The sequence below is a fragment of the Budorcas taxicolor genome, chromosome 13 (genome assembly GCF_023091745.1).
Source record: "Budorcas taxicolor isolate Tak-1 chromosome 13, Takin1.1, whole genome shotgun sequence".
NCBI lineage: Eukaryota > Metazoa > Chordata > Mammalia > Artiodactyla > Bovidae > Budorcas > Budorcas taxicolor.
In genome coordinates, this window is record NC_068922.1 from 31,406,872 (window position 1) to 31,430,449 (window position 23,578).

The window sequence follows — 23,578 nt, forward strand, 5'->3', positions numbered from 1 at the left end:
GACCCCTCCTTTATCAGCACCCAGAGGTGAGCAGAGCTCGGGCCACCATCAGGAAAGCCCCTGAAAGTCCCAGCCCAGCTAAGAAGTAACGGGACTGTGCTCAGTCCCCGTTGGGGAAGATGGGGGAGGAGGACGGCTCCGGGGCGCCCCCGCCCCAACCCCCCGCCCAGCCTTCCCCATTGGCTGGCGCTCTCCGTCGCCGGGATGGCAGTGGGAGGGAACCCTATTACCTAACGCGGTTATAAAAACTGCGCCCCGCGCGGGGTCCGGTCCTCTGCCACTCTCGCTCCGGGGTCCCCGCGCCAGAGACGCAGCAGCGCTCCCTCTGCCCACACCCGCCGCGCCCTCGCGCTCGCCTCTTCTCCCGGAGCCAGTCCGTGCTACCGCAGTCGCCCAGTCTACCGCCACCCTCTGCAGCCATGTCCACCAGGTCCGTGTCCTCGTCCTCCTACCGCAGGATGTTCGGCGGCCCAGGCACCGCGAGCCGGCCGAGCTCCACCCGGAGCTACGTGACCACGTCCACCCGCACCTACAGCCTGGGCAGCGCGCTGCGCCCCTCCACCAGCCGCACCCTCTACACCTCGTCCCCGGGTGGCGTGTACGCCACGCGCTCCTCGGCTGTGCGCCTGCGGAGCGGCGTGCCCGGCGTGCGGCTGCTGCAGGACTCGGTGGACTTCTCGTTGGCCGACGCCATCAACACCGAGTTCAAGAACACCCGCACCAACGAGAAGGTGGAGCTGCAGGAGCTCAATGACCGCTTCGCCAACTACATCGACAAGGTGCGCTTCCTGGAGCAGCAGAACAAGATCCTGCTGGCTGAGCTCGAGCAGCTCAAGGGACAGGGCAAGTCGCGCCTGGGGGACCTCTACGAGGAGGAGATGCGAGAGCTGCGCCGGCAGGTGGACCAGCTCACCAACGACAAGGCCCGCGTCGAGGTGGAGCGCGACAACCTGGCCGAAGACATCATGAGGCTCCGGGAGAAGTAAGGCGGCGCCCACGCGGGGCTGAGGGAGGGATGAAGTGGATACCGGAGCTGCCACGCCCTTGAGGATGTGGCCCGGGCGGCGGCTGCCGGAGGAGGGGGTGGGGGACAGCGGGGGAGCAGGGTTGTGGCTTAAGCGGTGCGGGCCCCGCCCTGAACCAGGATCTTCCAAGTTAGCGTTTTCCCTCTACCCCGACTCATTGCCCAAGAACGCACGTTTCAAGTTGGAGACTTTTAAAAACTAGCACTGTGTACTCTGCTGCTGCTGCTGCTGCTAAGGCCCTAGAAAAGGATGAACGCGATTTCCCCAAACTTTGAGAAAGTTTCCTGGCCCCCTCTGGCGGGCTGCCAGCCAACGGGCCGTGGAGAGAGCGAGACAAAGGGATTGTAGAGTCTCCGCGGTGAGGTGGTGGCGGGCGTCTCGCAGGTCGGGGTGGCGACAGTGATTGCTTTTCCACGCAGAGGCCAAGGTCCCGCTAAAACTTGCCTAGGACAGCAGGTCCAAGCCGCGGTCGCTAGTTGAGCGCGGAGGTGGCGCAGCAACCCTTGGGTCTCTGCGCCACGACTGGGTGTTTGGGTGTGGTCGCCCCGCCCCTGGCGGTTTCCCGGTTCCCCTGTGGTTAATCTGAAACTGTTTCAGGTTGCAGGAGGAGATGCTTCAGAGAGAGGAAGCCGAGAGCACTCTGCAGTCTTTCAGACAGGTTGGTAGATTCCATTCCTACTCGAAGCCACCGGACGCCACCCTCCCGCCCAACCCACGGGCAATTCTAAAAGTTTCTTAACCCAAGTCTGAATCATACAAAACTTCAGTCTGCGCGCCAAGCCCCCTAGTGGCAGAGAGACCGCAGTTCTGGATAAAAGCCGTTGAATGATTAAACCGTTCCGTAGGACATGGTCTTTAACATTTTTAAATTTGTTTCAAGATTCTTTTCCCAAGAAATCTTTTTTTTTTTCCGTTTCGTGTTTGCAACACGTTGATATTTTGATTTTGAAGAGTTACAGTTTGATTTAGGTTGCGGTTTTGCCAAAGTTGACTACCTTTTACAAGGCCACAAAAAGCACAATTCTGCCCTGTAGTTTTAGATGTGAAATGGATGGGAGGATAGGAAACTTAGTGTAACTGAACTTCAGCCAGAAATTTTATTTTCTTGCCGGCAAGTTCTATTGTGGCCCCAAGGTTAGACAGAAGTATCGCTATGCACAACTAATTTGTGATCTAATAAGGATGAAAAGGAGCCATCTGTCCCCTTGGCTGAAAGGTATTAATGGTTTCTACGGGCTTCACTATGGAATGTAGATACAGACATTCTGGCAAGTGTGGTGGCTCTGGTCAGAAAGAATAGGAGTCTTTGTGTTCCTGGAGACGCTTTGCAACAGGCTACATTCTTATTGAATATGTAATGATGCAAGCACTGTTCTAATTGGACACAAGTATTTGCTAACCCCCTCCCCCCCCCCCTTATCTAATATCTGGCCCAGACTCGAAGTATGTGATGTGAAAAGTTCTTAAAGCTGCAGTCCTACCTCACATTTGGAAAGGCCTTCCTTTTTTGAATCCTTGTATTCTTTAGCATTTTCTCCATAAATAAACCTAAAAATGAACGATAGGATTTTAAGAAAAATGGTTTTCTTGCTCCAAAGATAGATGGCCTTTAAGGATTTTTAACTTAAAGTTGGATCCCAAAGAAGACTAGTTGCCAGCAGTTTTATTCTCCTGAACACACACTAGGACTGGCTCTAAAAGCTCCCTCAAGCAAATAGTCTAGAATACTTTTTGAAGCAGAAATGTATTTATCAAGTTAAACATAGAAATGTGTGGTTTATTTCAGTCATTGAGCATTTCTGATCATCATGTCTGTAATGTTTTCTTCCCCGGTAGTAACTTCATATAAAATAATATTAGTTTAAATTGTTCCTCCTATTTAGGGATTAGATAAAACCACTCATATTCTCTTCAAAGAAGTATAATAACCCATAGAACTTTTGAAAATTGAGAATAGTATATTATCTTTTGCAGTGATTAACAACAAGCAAAAATGATTTTTTTTCCCAAGACTGATCATTTTATTATCACCCCTTTCTCATTTACTTTTCCATGAAGGTGATAGAAACAGATCTACATTTTAAGACTAACCTGGACTCCAAATATAACTGCTTACAAGATATGTGAAGTGAAAATCGCTCAGTCGTGTCTGACTCTTTGCGACCCCATGGACTATACAGTCCATGGAATTCTCCAGGCCAGAATACTGGAATGGGTAGCTTTCCCATCTCCAGGGGATCTTCCCAACCCAGGGATCGAACCCAGGTCTCCTGCGTTGCAGGCAGACTCTTTACCAGCTGAGACACAAGGGAAGTTGGCCTACAAGATAAGAGGTATAAAAATCCTCAAGACATTCCCTGAGGGGCAATAAAATCTTTCCACCAGTTTACACATGGTGAAAACATAGGAGGAGACCAGAGCAGTAAAAATTTTACATATAGTATGTGCATGTTGATTAGTCATTCTGAAACATGACTAAGGAACTGAACTGACCTAGTACTAAGTGAAAAAGATGTGGACACACCCTTGTGGAATGAGATAGGTGACTTTCAGGAGAAAAATCTACCAGAGAAAGCAAAGCAAATACAGTTCAGGGTTACACTTCTTTTTCTTTATTTGGCTGAACTACATATTTGCCAGTGTACATCCTGAATTGGAGTAAAGATCTAGGCTTGTAACTTGAATATCAGGTGACTTACTTGGGATCCTGAAAAAATTTCAGAAGATTTGAGGAGACAAAAAGAGAGCGTAGGTATTATGTGCTGAAACTTCAGGAGCACAAATTTCTGTTCTGTGTGTTCTCATGTACACATGGAGGTATGAAATCTGATCAGTTCTTGTTATTCTATCAATATTATTCCATAATGTTACCCCTGCCTCAAAAAATTTTAAAATCCTGTGACACTGATTTTCTAAATTTAAAAAAGTAATAAAAACTTCACTGATACTATGGATTCAATAATGATTGATTGCAGCCTGACATGCTGGCATACAGTTATTTATTTTGAAATATTTATTGGTCACCTTGAGTACAACTCAATGGATCACAATTCAAGTTTGTTAATGAAGAGCAGAAAACAGTATATTGGAGCCCTGGGTGATTTACAAACTTATTTAAAGGTTATAAGATTTGTCAATGCCCTTTTGCTAGTAAAGAGGCTAAGTTTGTCGGGTTCATTTAAAATGAATAAATAGGATAAACCACAGACTTTATAGCATCTTCTTCCATGTCCTGTTTTTTCTTTTTTTTTTCTCTTTTCAAAACAGGATGTTGACAATGCCTCTTTGGCACGTCTTGACCTGGAGCGTAAAGTGGAATCCCTGCAAGAAGAGATTGCCTTTTTGAAGAAACTGCACGATGAGGTAAGAAGAGTCACTGTCTGTGAATGATTGTGGGTGAAGCTGCTCCCGTACTTGGCACAGCTGACCTTCTGTCTTTCTTTCCTCAGGAAATCCAGGAGCTTCAGGCCCAGATTCAAGAACAGCACGTCCAAATCGATATGGATGTTTCCAAGCCTGACCTCACAGCTGCCCTGCGTGATGTCCGTCAGCAGTATGAGAGCGTGGCCGCCAAGAACCTTCAGGAGGCTGAGGAATGGTACAAGTCCAAGGTACAAACAAGCTAGTGTGGCCAGAACAAATGGAAATCATTCTGTTTGCTGTACTTGTCTGTGGTTCCTAAGTACCTTTTAGCTCCCTAGTTTAGCTGGCTTTTCTTGTTCAAGTTTTATTTCTTGCTGTACTTCCCACCTTTCCCCATCGTTCCCCACTGCCATCTGTCACCCTACTTCCAGGTAACCCCCAAACCATGCTCTTGACCTCCACCCTCTGCAAATGAGGGCAGCGGAGTGAATTTCTGCTTGAAAATCTCAACATCCGCCTTCCACCTCATTTTCTCTGGTTATCAAAACAAATTTAAACGTATCCTGGAAGATGTTGAGTTTGGAACTTTGAGTGTAAAATATGGTTGGCATCATGCCTTATTTACTTATTTGTTTGTTCACCATCTTTAAGCTTTCTCATTTGTCCAGGCCACATAGAATCTTGGAGGATTTGTGGATGAGGCCCGTGGCTGACCAGGGTTTCTGCTTGCTCCTTGACAGTTTGCTGACCTCTCTGAAGCTGCTAACCGCAACAATGACGCCCTGCGCCAGGCCAAGCAGGAGTCGAACGAGTACCGCCGGCAGGTGCAGTCTCTCACCTGCGAGGTGGATGCGCTCAAAGGGACTGTGAGTATCGTCCTTCCTGAACAGAAGGCAGATCACCAGCTTGTAGCCATTCAGGTGGCCAATCTGAGGGTGCTCTTGGAATAAAACTTTGTTCAAAGGGAGAAAAATTGGCATTCTAATCCCAAGAAAATGATTTGTTCAGACTCATTCAAAAAGAACTTGGAGATCCCAAGGTTTTAATTTACCTATATTATTTTTCCACTAGGAAGGAACCTGGTACATTATTTTCCACCAAAAGTTGGAGTTTTTCCCATTTGCTAAGAGGGGAAATGGTTGCAGATAGTTTGGAAATGGTTGGGGTTGTTGTTGTTTAGTCAGTCAGTTGTTTTCAACTCTTGGTGACCCTGTTTGGCCTTTCCCAAGCAAGAACACTGGAGTGGGTTGCCATTTCCTTTGCCAAAGGATCTTCCCAACCCAGGGATCGAACCTGAGTCTCCTGCATTGGCAAGCGGATTCTTTACCGCTGAGGTTGGGGGAATAGCTGTTTTTGTTTGTTTCTGGGAAATAACACCAGCCACCCTTCTCATCTTTCCTGCAGAACGAGTCTCTGGAACGCCAGATGCGTGAAATGGAAGAGAACTTCTCTGTGGAAGCTGCTAACTACCAAGACACTATTGGCCGCCTGCAGGATGAGATTCAGAACATGAAGGAAGAGATGGCTCGTCACCTGCGCGAATACCAAGACCTGCTGAATGTTAAGATGGCGCTCGACATCGAGATCGCCACCTACAGGAAGCTGCTGGAAGGAGAGGAGAGCAGGTACGGAACAGGGCTCCTGGGAGTGAATTCCTAGCTGCCCTGGGCTGGGTATTGTGCCCCTCGTTTTCCACGCACCATTCATTTCATATTCAGAACCTTTCTTCAAGGTAGCTCCTGACCACTTTTTACAGATGAGAAGTCTTCAGTTCAGAGACTGAGTTCCTTGTCCTAGTTAGGTAATCACCCGAACTGGGGTCTGAACCTGCAGTTGATTCTGTGAAAACCAGTAGTCATGCTGCAGTACTTCCAGTCCCTGTAGGAAACGCTTGGAGTAAAATATTTAAATATACTAATGGGACCAATCATGGGTTAATTCTTCTAAAGCGAATCCGTCACCAGTGAATTATAAGCATAAATTTTCTTAGTTGATGACAATAACTGTATAAATTTGTTTCTCGTTGTTTATGAAAAATGTGACTGTTTTTCTTTTTATAGGATTTCTCTGCCTCTTCCAAACTTTTCTTCCCTGAACCTGAGGGGTAAGCATTTGATTATCCTTTATGAAAATTTTTATTCATTTATTTATTTGACTGATCTCTGTGGCATGTAGGATCTTAGTTCCCCGACCAGGGATTGAACTTGGGCCTCCCGCAGTGGAAGCATGGAGTCCTAACCACTGGACTGCCAGGGAGTTCCCTATGAAACATTTTAGCAGCTTGTAGCCATTCTGCTTATAAAACACTCATTTTAAAAATTGAAAAATACCATAAAGAGAAAATTCTCTAGGAGAGCCATAATTTTCAAACAAATACTGTTTTATATTCTGTATTTCCAGTTAAACTGAAACTCCATTTTTCTTCCTCCACATGGAGTAAATGCTAAAACAGTCCATCCCATCCTGATGTCTCGGTAACATTAGCCCCTGGGCTTGAAAACAGGTGGTAATCTTTTAGAATTTTTTTGGGAATAGTGCCTTAAACAATGATGAACAAAAACATTATTTTTGGACAAAATTGTTTCTTTTTAAAAATTTCATTTTTACTCATTTTGGACCTATTTTCATTATTCAGAAACCAATTTGGATTCACTCCCTCTGGTTGACACCCACTCAAAAAGGACACTTCTGATTAAGACGGTGGAAACCAGAGATGGACAGGTTGGTATCATTAAATCAAAAAGAAATAATCTTAGGCCAGCATTGATAAGCCTTTAAATCCATAAATCTGTGTCAGATACAGCTAGCTAATTTGGGAGGTTTCAGTTTCAATCATGTCTCCTAAAAGGAGAATAGTACTTCTTCCAGCCAGTACCCACATCCAACTAATTATTTGGCTCCTAGATGCAAAAGTGAGGTAATAGTCTGCCTTTGTCCAAAATTAGTGATTTACTTTGGTGCTTAATTTGAAACAGGAGTACTGTTTCCTTAAGTTACTTCCTAAACGGGATTCATGAGACTATGTCATGAATTCATATTGACTATGTCAACATTAGCAATGTTTTGATCCTGCACATAGGGCCTTCCCTGGACACTCCTAGACCCTGTCATGGTGTGATACAAAGGCATAGCACATGACTAAGTAGTTTCCTAGACCTCTCTGTGCCAGGAAAGACAAGGTCAAAATGTATTGTAATCTTCAAGTAATCTTCCCTTGCACATCAAATGTACTTATACATTTTAGTATTAATTGTAAATTTTGCTGCTGACAATTATTAGGACATTCTTCACACACACAGTATTTTTAAGTCATAGCATCCTATTGGATACATATTTTGCCTATAGGTGAAGAGCATCTTACATATGTCTCTCTCCCCACTCTGTGAGCCTTTTCATACAGAACCAATGTAATCTTCCAATTTTCACAATAAATAATATCCATATCCTAGGATTTTCTTTGACAGGCTTCGTGGGATCCTGTCTTCATTAGTACGTACTACTGTATTTGATTTGAGTTCTATTTTTCTTAACAGGTTATCAACGAAACTTCCCAGCATCACGATGATCTGGAATAAAAACTGCACATACTTCGTGCAGCAAAATACTACCAGCAAGAAGGAAAAAAAAATCCATATCTTAAAGAAACAGCTTTCAAGTGCCTTTCTGCAGTTTTTTCAGGAGCGCAAGATAGATTTGGAATAGGAATAAGCCCTAGTTCTTGAACCGACACCCATAAAAGATTTAGAAAAAAGTTTACAACATAATCTAGTTTACTGAAGACGCCTTGTGCTAGAATACTTTTTAAAAAGTATTTTTGAATACCATTAAAACTGCTTTTTTCCATCAAGTATCTGACCAACTTGTTTCTGCTTCAATAAATCTTTGGAAAATTCTGTTGGTATCTTACTTATTTGATAATATCTAAATAATTCACTAAATTTCATGAGAATATTTATGTTTTGGTTCAGTATTTTTTGGTCAGGAATTGAACCAAGTATTTATTGGTCAAACTGCCACAAAATCAAGGTTAGGTTAACCTGAGAAATTCAACTTTATGCTTGAAACTGAGTTTTGGTCATTTTAGGTAGACCTTGCTTCTTTGCAATTCAGTTGCTTTTTAAACTTACAAATAGATGTTATAAAATAACTTGCAGTGACACTAGGTCTTTTCATAAAATGAGTTCAGCTAGGTCCATATCCATGTGTGAGTCCAGTTCTAACAAAGAGACATCCTAAAGCGAAAAACTTGACTAAAACAAAAACTGCATTTTGTTATGTGCAGCATGAGTGGCACAAACTCTACTATGGGGGTTAAAGCGTAGACAACAGCCAGGATGTAAGGGCTGCATCTTCCATTAGCAACATAGAAATGGAACAAATTCATTTAGTTTCAACACCAGAAACTACCCAGGTTTTCGGTGTGTATAACTATATGTGATGCCTAAACGTATATATCTGCATGCATGCGTGAGCTCAGTCATGTCCGACTCGGCGACCCCATGGGCTATAGCACTCCAGGCTCCACTATCCATGGGATTTCCCAGGGAAGAATACTGGAGTGGATGGCCGCTTCCTACTCCAGAGGATCTTCTTGACCCAGGGATGGAATTGTGTCTCCTTGCACTGGCTAGAAGATTCTTTCCCACTGAGCTACCTGGGAAGCCCAAAACGTACTAATATAACATGTATCTACTTACAGATATGTTTAAAGACTTGTGCTTGAGGAACTGATGTTAGACACACAATAAAGGAAAATTCTTACCTGTTCCTTGGGCGATAAAATTAACAAGTGGTAGAATGATGCTAATTTCTAATCAGCTTTCAAAATCTAGGGCAATAAGCATGAAGTAACTATGGTCATGAAAAGCTTCCTATAGGTCACATAATGTGAGCAGAGTTTAGGAAGAGGGATAAAGTAAAGTGAAAGTGAAGTCTCTCAGTCGTGTCCGACTCTTAGCGACCCCATGGACTGCAGCCTACCAGGCTCCTCAGTCCATGGGATTTTCCAGGCAAGAGTACTGGAGTGGGTTGCCATTGCCTTCTCCAATGGATGAAAGTGAAAAGTGAAAGTGAAGTCGCCCAGTCGTGTCCGACCCTCAGTGACCCCATGGACTTCAGCCTTCCAGGCTCCTCCAGCCATGGGGTTTTCCAGGCAAGAGTCCTGGAGTGGGGTGCCATTGCCTTCTAAAGTTTAGATAAATAAAAGAGGGAGGGTTTGGCCTGGAAGCAATATGAGTTCTAATGGCCCATTGTGTGTCCTGGAGAAAAATTTCCTCTCAGTAAGAAGTTCCTAGACTTCTTTAAGTCCCAATTTCCTGTATTACTGTGATTCCCTCTTCTCCAGGAATGCTATGATAGGCATTCCTTGTAATTATTTTATTTATTTCTTTTTTGGCCACTCAGCATGAGGGATCTTAATTCCTCAACCAGGAATGGAACTCACGCCTCCTGCAGGAGAAGTGCAGAGTCCTAACTACTGGTCTATCAGGGAAGTACCTCCCTGTAATTTTTAAGTGCTTACATCTATCTCTCTGTAGAGTTGACGGAGGAGAAAGTAAGATGGTTTACACTTTGTTTACTCAAATGCCAGGCACTGTGCTAAGTAACATTAGCTATGATTTTCATCTGCGTGAGTAAACAGAGAATTGGCCTAGGAAGTGACCCCTAGTCAAGTTGCTTTATATCCTAGTCTGCGTGGGATGGTCTTGGTTTATGCTTACTGATTAAAATGCCCCCTTTTCAGGCTCACAAGTGTACTAATTTGAACAATAGATTCCACCTATTGGTCATCCTACCCTTCGCATAATATCACAGGAAAAGGTATTACTACTGTGATTTCTGGAGTGGTCCTGCACCCCATACCTCACCCCACCCCCATATTTGAACAACTGACGTGTGTATCACCAGAGGAAATATCCAGGTGCTTGGACCCTGAAGAAACTTTATTTGATTTTTTGTTGCTGTTGTTCTTTAGCCATTTTCATCACATCCCTCTCAGCCTCCTAGCCATGTTTTTCCTGTCTCATCATTTGTACCCTACGTTTGGCTTAGGATCATGCAGGGAAGACACCAGGCTCACAATGGTTTTCTTCAAGTATATAACTTTCATATTAAACAAATAAAGCTTAGTTTCCCTTGTGTCCCCCCACCCCTGGGGAAAAGGAACCAAGATGACAAGTTCTGCTAAATATCTTGAGACTAGTGGGCTCCCCACCTTCAAAATTCCCTTACAGCTCTTTCTAAAAATCACCTCCCTGAAATGAAAAAGATGAGCTCATCTCCCTTATCTCCAACTGTCAGAAACCAGCCTTTAGTGGAAAAAAAAAAAAAAAAACAAAACCCTAGGGCCCACATTATAGGAATTCAAATCTATGTAAGTCTTTTTAATTTTTATCATTAGTCTTACTGTTAGTGTTGTCCTTACCTTCAACTTTGAAAAACTAATAAAAAGAAAGGATGTTCTCACCACTACAATGAAACAAAGATGAATGCTTGGTTCTTTTATGCATAACATTAGATTAAAGGAGGTTAAAAAAAATAGGGGATGGGGAGAAGAGAATGATGCATAAAGTGTGAAGTCTCGGGAAAGTGACCAAGGGGATGGTGCAGTCTGTGGAAATAAGGTGAAAATTAAGTCTTTCTGAGGTTTCTCACCATTGTGACAGATGGAAGAGGTGGCTGGTGACTGAGACAAATGGTCTGACTCAGTTACAGCATGTCTGATGTGAGCCCCACCTCCCCATGACCAGCCTCTGACAAAGGAGCTAGGAGACAATCTCATTCCCAAGGCTGTGGGACTGAGTGGGGAGGTGGGTGTGAGGTGAGGGGGAGCAGCAGGGGGATAGTAGCTTCCCCTGGTTTCTTCCTGAAGAAAACAAGGTTGAAGCAGACACTTTGCCCCAAAGAAGGCTCTTACTCCAACCTGCCAGGCTTCAGCTAAAAAAAGGGTCTCCATATATCCACTGGGGTGGGGCATAACAAAGTACCACAGAACAGGCGGCTTCAACTACAGAAATGAATTTTCGCACAGTTCTGCAGGCTGGACATCCAAAGTCAAGCTACCAGCAGTGTTGGTTTCTTCTGAAAACTCTCCCCTTAGATTATCTCTTCTTATAAGGAAACCAGTCATAATGGATTAGGAACCACCTGTAGGACCTCATTTTATCTGAATCACCTCTTTAAAGACACTATTTCCAAATACAGTCACATTCTGAGTTAATGGAGGATTAAGACACCAACCTAAGAATAGCAGAAGGGGTTGGTGGGGGGCGGGGGGAGTACCTTGGGACAAAGGACACAAATTCAGCCCTTAACAGGGTTACTGTTAAACACTGGGAGACCATTCTCCTTGTCTGTATTTGAAATAGGTCTGTGATGGAGGCCTGCAAAAGGCCCTAAGTTTGCAAAGTCACTGATGGTGAATACACTGCTTAAAGATTTGTGGCCACATGTGACTGGTCAATTCTCTGGTTTTTTTAAAATACCCTCTCATGGTAGAGAACAATTCGAGATAAATGCTCTGGAGACTTGCTCCACACAGTTATCCTATAAGGTGAGTATTTCTTTTAGGGCACAGTAGAAGGTGAGCAGACAACCATGGAAGGCTCTGGGGGAGTCAACAGAATCTAATAGGCTGCTCTCAGATGAAGATTCTCTTCAGTCCAAGAAGACCAGTCTAAAGCTACAGACTCATAGGAAGTTCAAGTTCCCTGTATGTGTCAGGCGCTCACTGGGTGTTGGCTGGACAATCACGAAGTCAGTTCCCTTATTGAGTTCATAGTCTACCCATAACTGGAGAAGAACAAAGCTATGTACTGAATGGTCATGTCCCCTCCTCAAATTCATATGTTGAAATACTAACCCCCAGCATGATGGCTTTAGGAGGTCGGGCCTTTGGAAGGTGATTAATTAGTTGCAGGAGGTAATTCATGAGATGGAGCCCTCTTGAATACCTTAGTATTATAAAGGTACTAATAAGGGATTAGTACCCTTATAAAAAGACACAGAGAGCTTGCTTTCCCTTTATTCTATGTTCCACCCCATGAGGATACAAAGAGAAGCCCTATAGAGCAGGGGTCCCCAAGCCCTGGTCTGTGGACAAGTGCCAGGCCTGTTAGGAACCAGGCTGTATGGCAGGAAGTGAGCAGCAAGTGAGCAAGCAAAGCTTCATCTGTGTTTACAGCCACTCCCCATTGCTAGCATTACGGCCTCCTCTCAGATCAGTGGTGGCATTAGATTCTCATAAGAGGGATCTAGGTTGCATGCTCCTTATTATGAGTATCATCCCAAAACCATTCTTGCCCCTTCCCCCGACCCCAGATCCATGGAAAAAAATTGTCTTCCTTGAAACTGGTCCCTGGTGCCAAAAAGTTGAGGACTGCTGATCTAGAGGAAACAGGTTCTCATCAGACACCAGATTTGCTGGTGCCTTGATCCAACCAGTCCATTCTGAAGGAGATCAGCCTTGGGATTTCTTTGGAAGGAATGATGCTAAAGCTGAAACTCCAGTACTTTTGCCACCTCATGCAAAGAGTTGACTCACTGGAAAAGACTCTGATGCTGGGAGGGATTGGGGGCAAGAGGAGAAGGGGACGACAGAGGATGAGACGGCTGGATGGCATCACTGACTCGATGGACGTGAGTCTGAGTGAACTCCGGGAGTTGGTGATGGACAGGGAGGCCTGGTGTGCTGCAATTCATGGGGTCGAAAAGAGTCGGACACGACTGAGCGATTGAACTTAACTGAACTGATCTTGGACTTCCAGCCTCCAGAACTGTGAGAAGTAAATTTCTATTGTTTGAGTCCCCAGTCCATGGTATTATGTTATGACAGTCTGAACTGACTAAAGCAAACAGGGGGTGTTGTTATGAGGTGTTGGATGCATTTTACTTTACAGATGTTGCAAAGCAGCTACACAGGTCACTTCACATCCATTTAGCTCTCCTTAAGCTGACCTAACCAGGAGAAGGGTCTTGTTCTGTCCTTGGCATTCAGACTGTGGCTTCTCGTCTTTGATGTTGATCTTAACTTGACATGGGCCCCTGTCTCTCCAGAATATGAAACTTCCCTCTATTTTCCTTTATCACATTAATTGCAAATTTTATTATTTATTTGGCTGTATCGTGTCTTAGCTGCGGCATGCAGGAGCTTCACCGCATCATGTGGGATCTTTCGTTGCAGCACATGGACTCTCCAGTTGTGACAGGTGAGCTCAGTAGTTGCTCTGCAGCATCTGGGATATTAGTCATCCAAGCAGGCATCAAACACACATCCCTTATGCTGCAAAGCAGATTCTTGACCACTAGAACACCAGGGAAGTCCTAATTGTAATTACACTATTTCGTAATGTTGGTTTAAAGGTCTTTGTCTGCTAATGTCAATATGTGAATCACATATTATTTTGTTTATAGGGTCTGTTTTCTCTTTGGGTTTTTGTTTTGGGGTTTTGATTATTTTAACATGCCTCATTATTTTTTACTGGATACTGAAGATTTTAAATGATGCTTGTTTAGGCTCTGAACAATATTTTCATTCTCTAAGAATGAAGAGAAGTCTTCTTTTCATAGGCAAATAGAGTACTTGCATGTCATCTTGATCCTGGTAAGACTTAGTTTTAACTTTTTGTTAGTCTTTGACTATTTTAACCCCATCACCTTAGTTCTGGTCCTCATCTCTCAGGTGTGATCCTTAGCCTCAGGATGGGACATTTCCGAATCTCAGCTACAGCCTGCATGTGTTTCCCAAAGCCCTTCCACTTCGGCAGAAACTCTGGCCTCCGTTTCTCCAGAACTATGCGGGTGTTGAAATCTCTGCCCAGCTTTTAGTTTCCCTGCTACTATTTTCTGCTGGGTTTCTTCAAATCTCACCCTGAACATATACAGCTTTGGAGGTGGCCAACAATTTGAATGTTTCTCTGTCAACTTAGCCCAGAAAGAATACCATTTTATGTTTGCAGTCTCTCCCTCATTTTGACATTGCCTTCATGGGAAAAACCAAGTGAATGTGGGTTTCACTTTGGAATCTTTGTTTCTCCCAAGGGATATAGCCATTAATCTCCATTCTTGAGTGTATTGGTTGCCCTCAAAACATTTACACAGTTGCTTGCATGTGTGTATTTGTGTGTGTATGTGTTTACTCCAGCTATTACAGTTTTTTTCATGGAGAAGACAGGCACTCAGTTATCAGTTGCCACTATGACTGATACAATTGTAAAACTCAGCAGCTTACAACAATAATTCATTTTTCTGTGGGTTGAGCAGGCTCAGCCGGGGAGCCTGCAACTACCGTCAGGTGGTATCTAAGGCTGGGGTCATCTGAAGCCCTGATTGGACTTGACATAGAATATGACTTATTCATTCTTAAGTCTCTTCCTTCAGTGTTCCAAGGCCTCTTTCATTTTCCATATATTGTCTCATAATCCATGGTTTAGGCTTCTAACAGCATGGTCTGAGGACAGTAATGCTTTTTACCGTGTGACTCACTGCTAAGAGCCAGGAAGCACAAATGTCCAGGTTTGATGAGAAATACGTCTGTAAACAACACAGCATAATTTCTACTGCACTCCGTCAGTCAAATCAGTCACAGAGACCACCCAAATTCAAGGCTGGAGAAATAGACTCCGCCTCTCAAGGTGAGACTGGCAAGGTCATATTAGAGAAGAGCATGTGGAATGAGAGAGTGTTGTAGCCATCTTTGGAAAATACAGATTGCCACAGAGTTTGAAATCAAAAGTCCCAATCAAAACTGGCTTAAGATGATAGAGAAAATCTGAATAATCGTTCTTAAAAGAAAACATTAAGAACAGATTCCCAGCAGTTGAATTCCACCAAACGTGTAATGGATACATTCCAAATCATCACAAACACTTTCAAATCATAAAAATAAGAGAAACTTTTCTAACTATTTATATGAATACAGCACAATCTTAATCCCCAAACTAGACAAAGACCCAGTAGAGACAAACACTACTGGTCAACATTATTCATGGATAGAGATATAAATATCCTCACAAAACATCAGCAAACCCAACTTGTGTTGGCTGAGGTTCTCTGAACAGCCAAAGATGGAATTAGGTGTACAAGAGATTTATTCTGATGGACAAATAGGAAGACATAGGAAGAGATACGTGAGCTTTTAGGTTGCAATACAGGCATGACAGTGGTGAAAGGAGAGAGAAGGATGGAATAGTAGGGGCAGTCTCAGATGCAGTGCAGATTTAAGAAAGTATTAGGAGATCCTAGCGAAGGTCCACAAGTCAGTCGGGGCTGCTTAGAGGAGTCCCTGTCCCACAGGAATGGATCAGTGCTAGTATCTTTACCGTGTTCAGTCACTGGTTTGGGAGCAGCCCACGGGAAGTGTGTCCTTGACTCAAATGTGGTGGTGAATCCAGAGGGATGATAGTGGGGCTATCAATTTCGTTCCTTGAACCAGGAAATGGAAGTGATGTGTTTTCCTTGTTATTCAGTCGCTAAGTCATGTCTGACTCTTTGCCACCCCATGAGACTGCAGCATACCAGTCTCCTCTGTCCTCCACTATCTCCTGAAGTTTGCTCAAATTATTCTCCATTGAGTCAGTGATGCTATTTTATACAAATCAGACAATATATTCTAAAAACATATTTATGTATTCTAAACCTATAAAAAATAATAAATGTTGAATACAGTTCAGGGATATGAGATTATTTTAATATTAAAAATTGATTAACATAATTTAACATTTTAACATATTAAAGGAGAAAAATCATATGATCCACTTAATAGATTTTTTAAAATCCATAAAGGTCAACCTCTAATTATAAAAACTTTTACAAAAATAAGAATGTACAGGCTGTTTCTTAACTCAATGCTATACTATGCTAAGTCACTTCAGTCGTGTCCGACTCTGTGCGACCCCATAGACAGCAGCCCACCAGGCTCCCCCATCCCTGGGATTCTCCAGGCAAGAATACTGGAGTGGGTTGCCATTTCCTTCTCCAATGCATGAAAGTGAAAAGTGAGAGTGAAGTCGCTCAGTGGTATCCGACTCTTTGCGACCCCATGGACTGCAGCCTACCAGGCTCCTCCGTCCATAGGATTTTCCAGGCAAGAGTACTGGAGTGGGGTGCCATTGCCTTCTCCGTCTTAACTCAATATGAGATAGCTATTAGAAACCAAGAGTAAACATAAAAAACGATGGTGAAATAATTACTATTCTTTTTAAGATCAAGAAAAACAAAGATACCTCTATCCCTGCGCCTATCCAATACTGTACTAGGGAAAAGGAGAGACATAGTAATAGAAAAAGAAACTGTCATTAATTGCAAACAATATCATTGCTTATTTAGAAAACTCCAAACTATTTACAGACAAATTATGTGCAAAGCAAAGCAATGGGCTGAGAAGAAATAAGATTCTCTCTGAGGTAAGATAAACACTGCATTAGAAAGATATGTCTTACCAGATGGGGTATAGTAAAACATGATGGTGTAGTACCACTGTAAAGATGGACATCAAGAGAATATAATGGAGTATCCCAAATAAACCCATGGCTCTCATCCTCTCCTTCCCCCCCATGAGATCCATGGGTTCATTTGGGATACTCCATTATGTTCTCTTGATGTCTGTCTCTACTAGGATTGACATGTATACACTGTGTGTGTGCGTGTGCATGCTCAGTCATGTCCGACTCTTTGCAACCCTATGGACTGCAGCCCACCAGGCTCCTCTGTCCATGGGACTCTCCAGGCAAGAATACTGAAGTGTGTTGCCCTGCTCTTCTCCAGGAGATCTTCCCAACTCTGGGATTGAACCCGTGTCTCGTATGCCTCCTGCATTGGCAGGCAGTTCTTTACCACTAGCACCATCAGCTGATTCACACTGTTGTACAGCAGAAACCAATGTAATATTGTAAAGTAATTAGACTCCAATTTTAAAAATAACATGGATCTCAGTTCGGGCTGGTATAACAAAATATCATAAACTGAGGGTCTTAACAAACATTTATGTCACAGTTCTGGAGGCTGAGAAGTTCGAGATCAAGAATTGGTTCTGGTGAGAGCACACTTCCTGGTTTGCAGATGACCATCTTTTTCCTGAATCTTCATATGGCAGAGAGAGAGGGAAAGAGAAAAAGGGAGGGCGGGAGAGAGGAGAGAAGGAAATTGGGAGCTATTTCTCTGTTCTCTTCATACAAGGGTACTAGTTCCATTGTTAGGATCCCATTGTTATGACCTCATCTAACCCTAATTACTTCCAAAGGCCCCTCCAAATACTTGACATTGCGGTTTAGGGGTTTCAGATTTTGAGGAGACATAAACATTCAATTCATAACAAGTGCATGGAAATTTGCTTTATGACAGAGTGAGCATTGTTCTAACATACATTTATTGGAAAATCATCTTGAAAAGGACCCTTAAAGGGGAGATGTACCACTGTATATCCAAAGCTTTTTCCCAAGCCTTTCTGTAATGAGACCCAATCTTTGTCTTTCAGTCACAGTCTTCTTGAACTTGAAGCAATGTATACTTGAGGAAAAGAGAGGATAACTGGATGGTTTTAAGTATTCTTGCCTGGAAAATCCCATGGGTGGAGGAGTCTGGTAGGCTGCAGTCCATGGGGTCACTAAGAGTCGGATACAACTCAGCAACTTCACTTTCACTTTTCACTTTCATGCATTGGAGAAGGAAGTGGCAACCCACTCCAGTATTCTTGCCTGGAGAATCCCAGGGATGGGGGAGCCTGGTGGGCTGCTGTCTATGGGGTTGCACAGAGTCGGACACGACTGAGGTGACTTAGCAGTAGCATGATTTATCAAAGATTTGACACTTCACAAATTCCATATCTAATAGTTCACTATCTATAAACAAAATTTATTTTTTAAATTGGGATACAGTTGGTTTACAATGCTGTGTGTTTCAGGTATACAGCAAAGTGATTCAGTTATACATATAACCCAGGGGTTGAATCCAGGTCTCCCACATTGCAGGTGGATTCTTTACCAGCTGAGCCACCAGGGAAGCCCGTTATACATACACATGTATCCATTCTTTTTCAGATTCTTTTCCCATTTAGGTTATTACAGAGTATTGGGTAGAGTTCCCTGCAGTAGGTCCCTGTCGATTATTTATTTTATATACAGTAATGTGTATATATTACTCCCAATCTCCTTGTTTATCCACCTTCACTTTTCCCCTTTCATAACCATAAGCTTGCTTTTGAAATCTGTGAGTCTGTTTTGTAAGCAAGTTCATTTGTATTATTTTTTTTAGATTCAGCATATACGTGATACCATATGATATCTTTCTCTGACACTCTTCACTTAGTATGATAATCTCTAGGGCCATCTATGTTGCTGCAAATGGCATTGTTTCATTCTTTTTATGGCTGAGTAATATTCCACTTTATACATGTATGGCATCTATTTTATTCATTCCTCTGTCAATGGACATTTAGGTTGCTTCTATGACATGGCTATTGTAAATAGTGCTGCTGTGAACACTGGGGTGCATGCATCTTTTGAATGAAATGAATTTTATAATATATAGTCTAAAGAAAACTCTAGGAAGCCTGTATTATGCTTGAGAATCTCAAAAGTCTTTCTCTTCCCATTTATTGCCTGTTTTGCCCCAGCACAACAAATTCCATCTTTCAATTCCAATTAAATATGGATAATATTTAATTACCCTGCATTATATATGCTGCTGCTGCTGCTAAGATGCTTCAGTCATGTCCGACTCTGTGCAACCCCATAGACAGCAGCCCACCAGGCTCCACCATCCCTGGGATTCTCCAGGCAAGAACACTGGAGTGGGTTGCCATTTCCTTCTTCAATGCATGAAAGTGAAAAGTGAAAGTGAAGTTGCTCAGTCGGGATCAATCTCAGTGAATCTGTGAAGGGCTTCTCTCAGTCTATCTAGGAATTTACCAGGAGCTTCCTTCTCCTCCTGTTCTATGTTTGCCAATTTGCCATAGTTTAAAGGCTTAGCATGCACCTGCCTGAGTCCTTCAAGAATACATCTGACAAAATGACTCTGATCCCATCTTCCTTTAGCTGTGTTGTAGTCCCAGTCTGGTTCTGTAATTGGGACCGCCTGATTCTCAGTGGGGAGGGCGGCTATCTCATTCTCCCTCTTCCCTACTGATTCATTACCAAGCCATTCATCTCCATTAGCAACCACTTTTCCCAAAACTCGACTGAGTCAGGAGTCAGCGTTTGTCCCAAGATACACATCACATCCTTCCAAGTAAGGTCATAAAGCAAAGTAACACCTTTAAAAGCTCTAATATATTTTTCTGGGTCCTCTAAATAGTCTCCCAGATCCTCCTTGATTCTTTGTATTTCTTGATAAGAAAAAGGCTTATTAACTCTTATAGACTGATTATTTCTTCCGGTGGGTTCAGAGAGACTGAGGAACAGCCACACAAGCATTATATATGGACAATATTTAATATCCTGATAATATTTAATTATCCATATTCCAATTAAATATGGATAATTTAAAATTATTGTGCTGCAGTCCATGGGGTCACAAAGAGTCAGACATGACTTTGACTGTGTGGATCACAACAAACTGGAAAATTCTTCAAGAGATGGGAATACCAGACCACCTTATCTGCCTCCTGAGAAATCTATATGCAGGTAAGAAGCAACAGATAGAACCAGACATGGAACAACAGACTGGCTCCAAATCGGGAAAGGAGCATGTCAAGGCTATATATTGTCACCCTGCTTATTTAACTTATATGCAGAGTACATCATGCCAAATGCCGGGCTGGATGAAGCACAAGCTGGAATCAAGATTGCTGGGAGAAACATCAACAACCTCAGATATGCCGATGATAACACCCTTATGGCAGAAAGTGAAGAGGAACTAAAGAGCCTCTCGATGAAAGTGAAAGAGGAGAGTGAAAAAGTTGGCTTAAACCTCAACATCCAGAAAACGAAGATTATGGCATCTGGTCCCATCACTTCATGCCAAATAAATGGGGAAACAATGGAAGCAGCGAGAGACTTTATTTGTGGCGGGGGGCGGGGGGGGGGGGGGGCCTCCAAAATCACGGCAGATGGTGACTGCAGCCATGAAATTAAAAGATGTTCGCTCCTTGGAAGAAAAGCTATGACCAACCTAGACAGCATATTAAAAAGTAGATTCATTACTTTGCCAACAAAGGTACATCTAGTCAAGGCTATGGTTTTTCCAGTGGTCAAATATGGATGCGAGGGTTGGACTATAAAGTAAGCTGAGTGCTGAAGAACTGATGCTTTTGAACTGTGGTGTCGGAGAAGAAGACTCTCGAGAGTCCCTTGGACTGCAAGGAGATCAAACCAGTCGATCTTACAGGAAATCAGTCCTGAATATTCATTGGAAGGACTGATGCTGGAGCTGAAACTCCAATACTTGGGCCACCTGATGCGAAAAACTGACTCACTGGAAAAAACTGAAGGCAGGAGGAGAAAGGGACCACAGAGGATAAGATGGTTGGATAGCATCACCAATTCGGTGGACATGAGTTTGAGCAAGCTCTGGGAGTTGGTGATGGACAGGGAAGCCTAGCATGCTGCAGTCCATGGGGTCACAAAGAGCTGGACACAACTGAATGACTGAATTGACTGATGTATAATACAGACCACGGGCTTCCCAGGGCACAGTGGTAAAGGACCCAGCTGTCAGTGCAGGAGACACAGAGGATGCGGCTTTGATCCCTGGGTTGAGAAGATCCCCTGGAGTAGGAAATGGCAACCTGCTCCAGTATTCTTGCCTGAGAAATTCCATGAACAGAGGAGCCTGGCAGCCTACAGTCCATGAAGCCATAAAGAGTCAGACACATCTGAGCAACTAAGGACACACATTTTAGCACATCCATGCAGTTTAGGGTTATGGGTAGAGTAAGATCATTGAACGTTCTCCTCACCACCTCCAGACAATCACTCTTTCCCTCTGGTTCTTCGGTCATAAAGTGGTTTATGGGAGAACTAAACATGGAGAGAGAGGTTGACTGCCCCCAGGTGGTAGATCGGGTGAACTGTCTATGAAACTATGCAATCAGTTCCAGGCAGAATATATTTCAAAATGTTTCTCCCTCTGGGGTTTGGCAAAAACAGGCAATTTTTTGTTCCAACAGCCACGTGCTTCAGCAAATCCCTCCTGCTGTTCTGAACAGTCACCTTTCAAGCCCACAAGTGACTGAGATCTTTTGCTTCAAACTGACAGAGCAGAGCTGAAGCAGAATGTCATCCAGGCAGTGCCATTTTTTTCTGGTCAACAATTTGACGCACTCAGACCTATGCCTGGCTTTCAGTACATTTCTTGGCCAACCATGAAGTCCTCTTGACAGTACCATGTTGATGAGATTTTATGGTATCCGATAAAATCAGCAACAAGTAAGATTTTGCAGTGGGAACAACCGTCTAAAATGGTTGATCAGAAAAAAATCTGAGGTGATCTATTCCGAAACAACTCTGTGTTAACATTATTTGGTGAATGGACTTTCTTTTAAATAATCTCTGTAAGTAAATTTTGAGTTCATAAAATTGGAGCCCACCAAAATGACACAAAGTTGAATTTCAAATACTGTGTGTGTGTGTGTGTGTGTGTGTGTGTGTGTGTGTGTGTGAGTTCTAAAAAATGTTATAAATATCTTCCTGCCAAGGATGGACTGTTGTCTTCAGGCCAAAGCTTAAGAAGATAAAGCATAGCATCCAACCAGCTGCCCAGAGGAGAGAGAAGTATGCATTTTTCAAAATAAACAACTTTTTAAATTGAAGTATGGTTGATTTACAATGTTGTGTGACTGCAAGGAGATCAAACTAGTCAATCCTAAAGTGCTTTATCCAGCACAATACATAAAACTGGGGCTGCTGCTTGGCTGAGCACGCTATAGTCTTCAGTCATTTTCCTGGATCCAGTGAGTTTCTGCAAGGCTCATACTGGAGAATTAAATGGGGATGTGATAGACACCACCACCCTAGCATTCTTTTGGTTTCAAATGGTGGCATGAATCTTTGCCATCCCTCTGAGATATGAAATTGTTTGTGACTTAATATCTTGGCTGGGAAAATGGAGAGGAGGTTATTTTCACTTGGCCTTTCCTAACCATGATAGCTGTCACTTCTCAGGCCACAGTTCAACTGCTGTGGATGTCCATTTTGATGACATACTCAGGGGCCAGGAAAATGACCAGCGGGTGAGTCTGTAGACCCAGTGGGCCCACTGTGAGCTGGACTTTATCCAGGACTCTATTTGTCTCCTGGACCCCATAATCCTTCATTCCAGCAAGGAGACCATGAAACTGCTTCGGACCTCGGTACCATTGTCAGTTCACACCCTGTGTCCAAAAGCCCTCAAAAAATCAGGTTATTCCTCTTTCTCAGAGTATAGTCACTTAAGTAAATGACTACAGGTCCTTTTAGAGGAAAGACATGGGGGTAATTTCAGGAATGATTGCTGAAGCATCTCAGGGTTCTTTCTCTAGGGCCGCAGCCACCTTAGAGTCAATGTGTTCTAGATCTGAACACTGGCTCAAATCAGAATTGAGCAAGACATCAAAACATTTTAATGGGGGATTTCCCTGGTGGTCCAGGGTTAAGACCTGTCTTCCAATGCAGGGGTGCGGGTTTGATCCCTGGTCAGGGAACTAAGTTCCCACATGCTTTGAGGCCAAAAAACCAAAATATAAAACAGAAGCAATTTTGCAACAAATTCAATAAAGATTTTAAAAACTGTCCACATCAAAAAAATCTTAAAGACATTTTAATGGGTAATCAACCACCTGCCTTTTCTTCCTCCACTGCTGCCTTCTTTGGGTTGGAGAAATTAAGAAGCATCTTTGTTGAGTAACTGTCTGTTTTGCCCATAAGAAAGCCAGGGTCTATTAACCATCTCCCCCATTTCCTGTGGGTCAAGTCTCTTTAGTTTCCCTTCCAACCTTGCCAGCCATGATGGTAACTGTGGCTTAATAGCTACTAATGGTTACAGGACCCTTCATGCCCCCATCCTTAGGTCTGTTAACAAACCTAGCTCTTGAGTCTGCCTCATGGAGCCCTGGCTTGCAAATTTCATCTTACCACCTGTTTTCTCTGACCACTCCTGGTCTCAACTTTGTCTGTTCAGGTCTTCCAAGGAGTAGAAGCCAAAAAAGGAATGGATATGCAAAAGATTTATTGGATGAAATACCTATGAAGGACACAAGGAGCTAGAGAAGTAGGGAGGGA

At 43.2% G+C, this 23,578-nt stretch overlaps 1 protein-coding gene across 1 annotated transcript; it reads left to right on the forward strand.

The window, feature by feature from the left end:
* The first annotated feature begins 266 nt into the window (after positions 1-266).
* Positions 267-8,281, forward strand: VIM (vimentin). Its single transcript, XM_052651370.1, has 9 exons — positions 267-982; positions 1,623-1,683; positions 4,293-4,388; positions 4,475-4,636; positions 5,129-5,254; positions 5,793-6,013; positions 6,449-6,492; positions 7,024-7,109; positions 7,922-8,281. The coding sequence occupies exons 1-9, from the start codon at positions 420-422 to the stop codon at positions 7,961-7,963; spliced, it is 1,401 nt and encodes a 466-aa protein (XP_052507330.1). The 5' UTR covers positions 267-419; the 3' UTR covers positions 7,964-8,281.
* The last annotated feature ends 15,297 nt before the right edge of the window (positions 8,282-23,578 follow it).

What these genes read in the sequence shown, in the direction of transcription:
- VIM (XM_052651370.1), top strand. Translation starts at nt 420, where the DNA reads ATGTCCACCAGGTCCGTGTCCTCGTCCTCCTACCGCAGGATGTTCGGC. An exon ending in TGAAGAAACTGCACGATGAG is followed by an intron (nt 4,389 to 4,474) that starts GTAAGAAGAGTC and finishes TTCTTTCCTCAG; the next exon opens with GAAATCCAGGAGCTTCAGGC. An exon ending in TGGATGCGCTCAAAGGGACT is followed by an intron (nt 5,255 to 5,792) that starts GTGAGTATCGTC and finishes TCTTTCCTGCAG; the next exon opens with AACGAGTCTCTGGAACGCCA.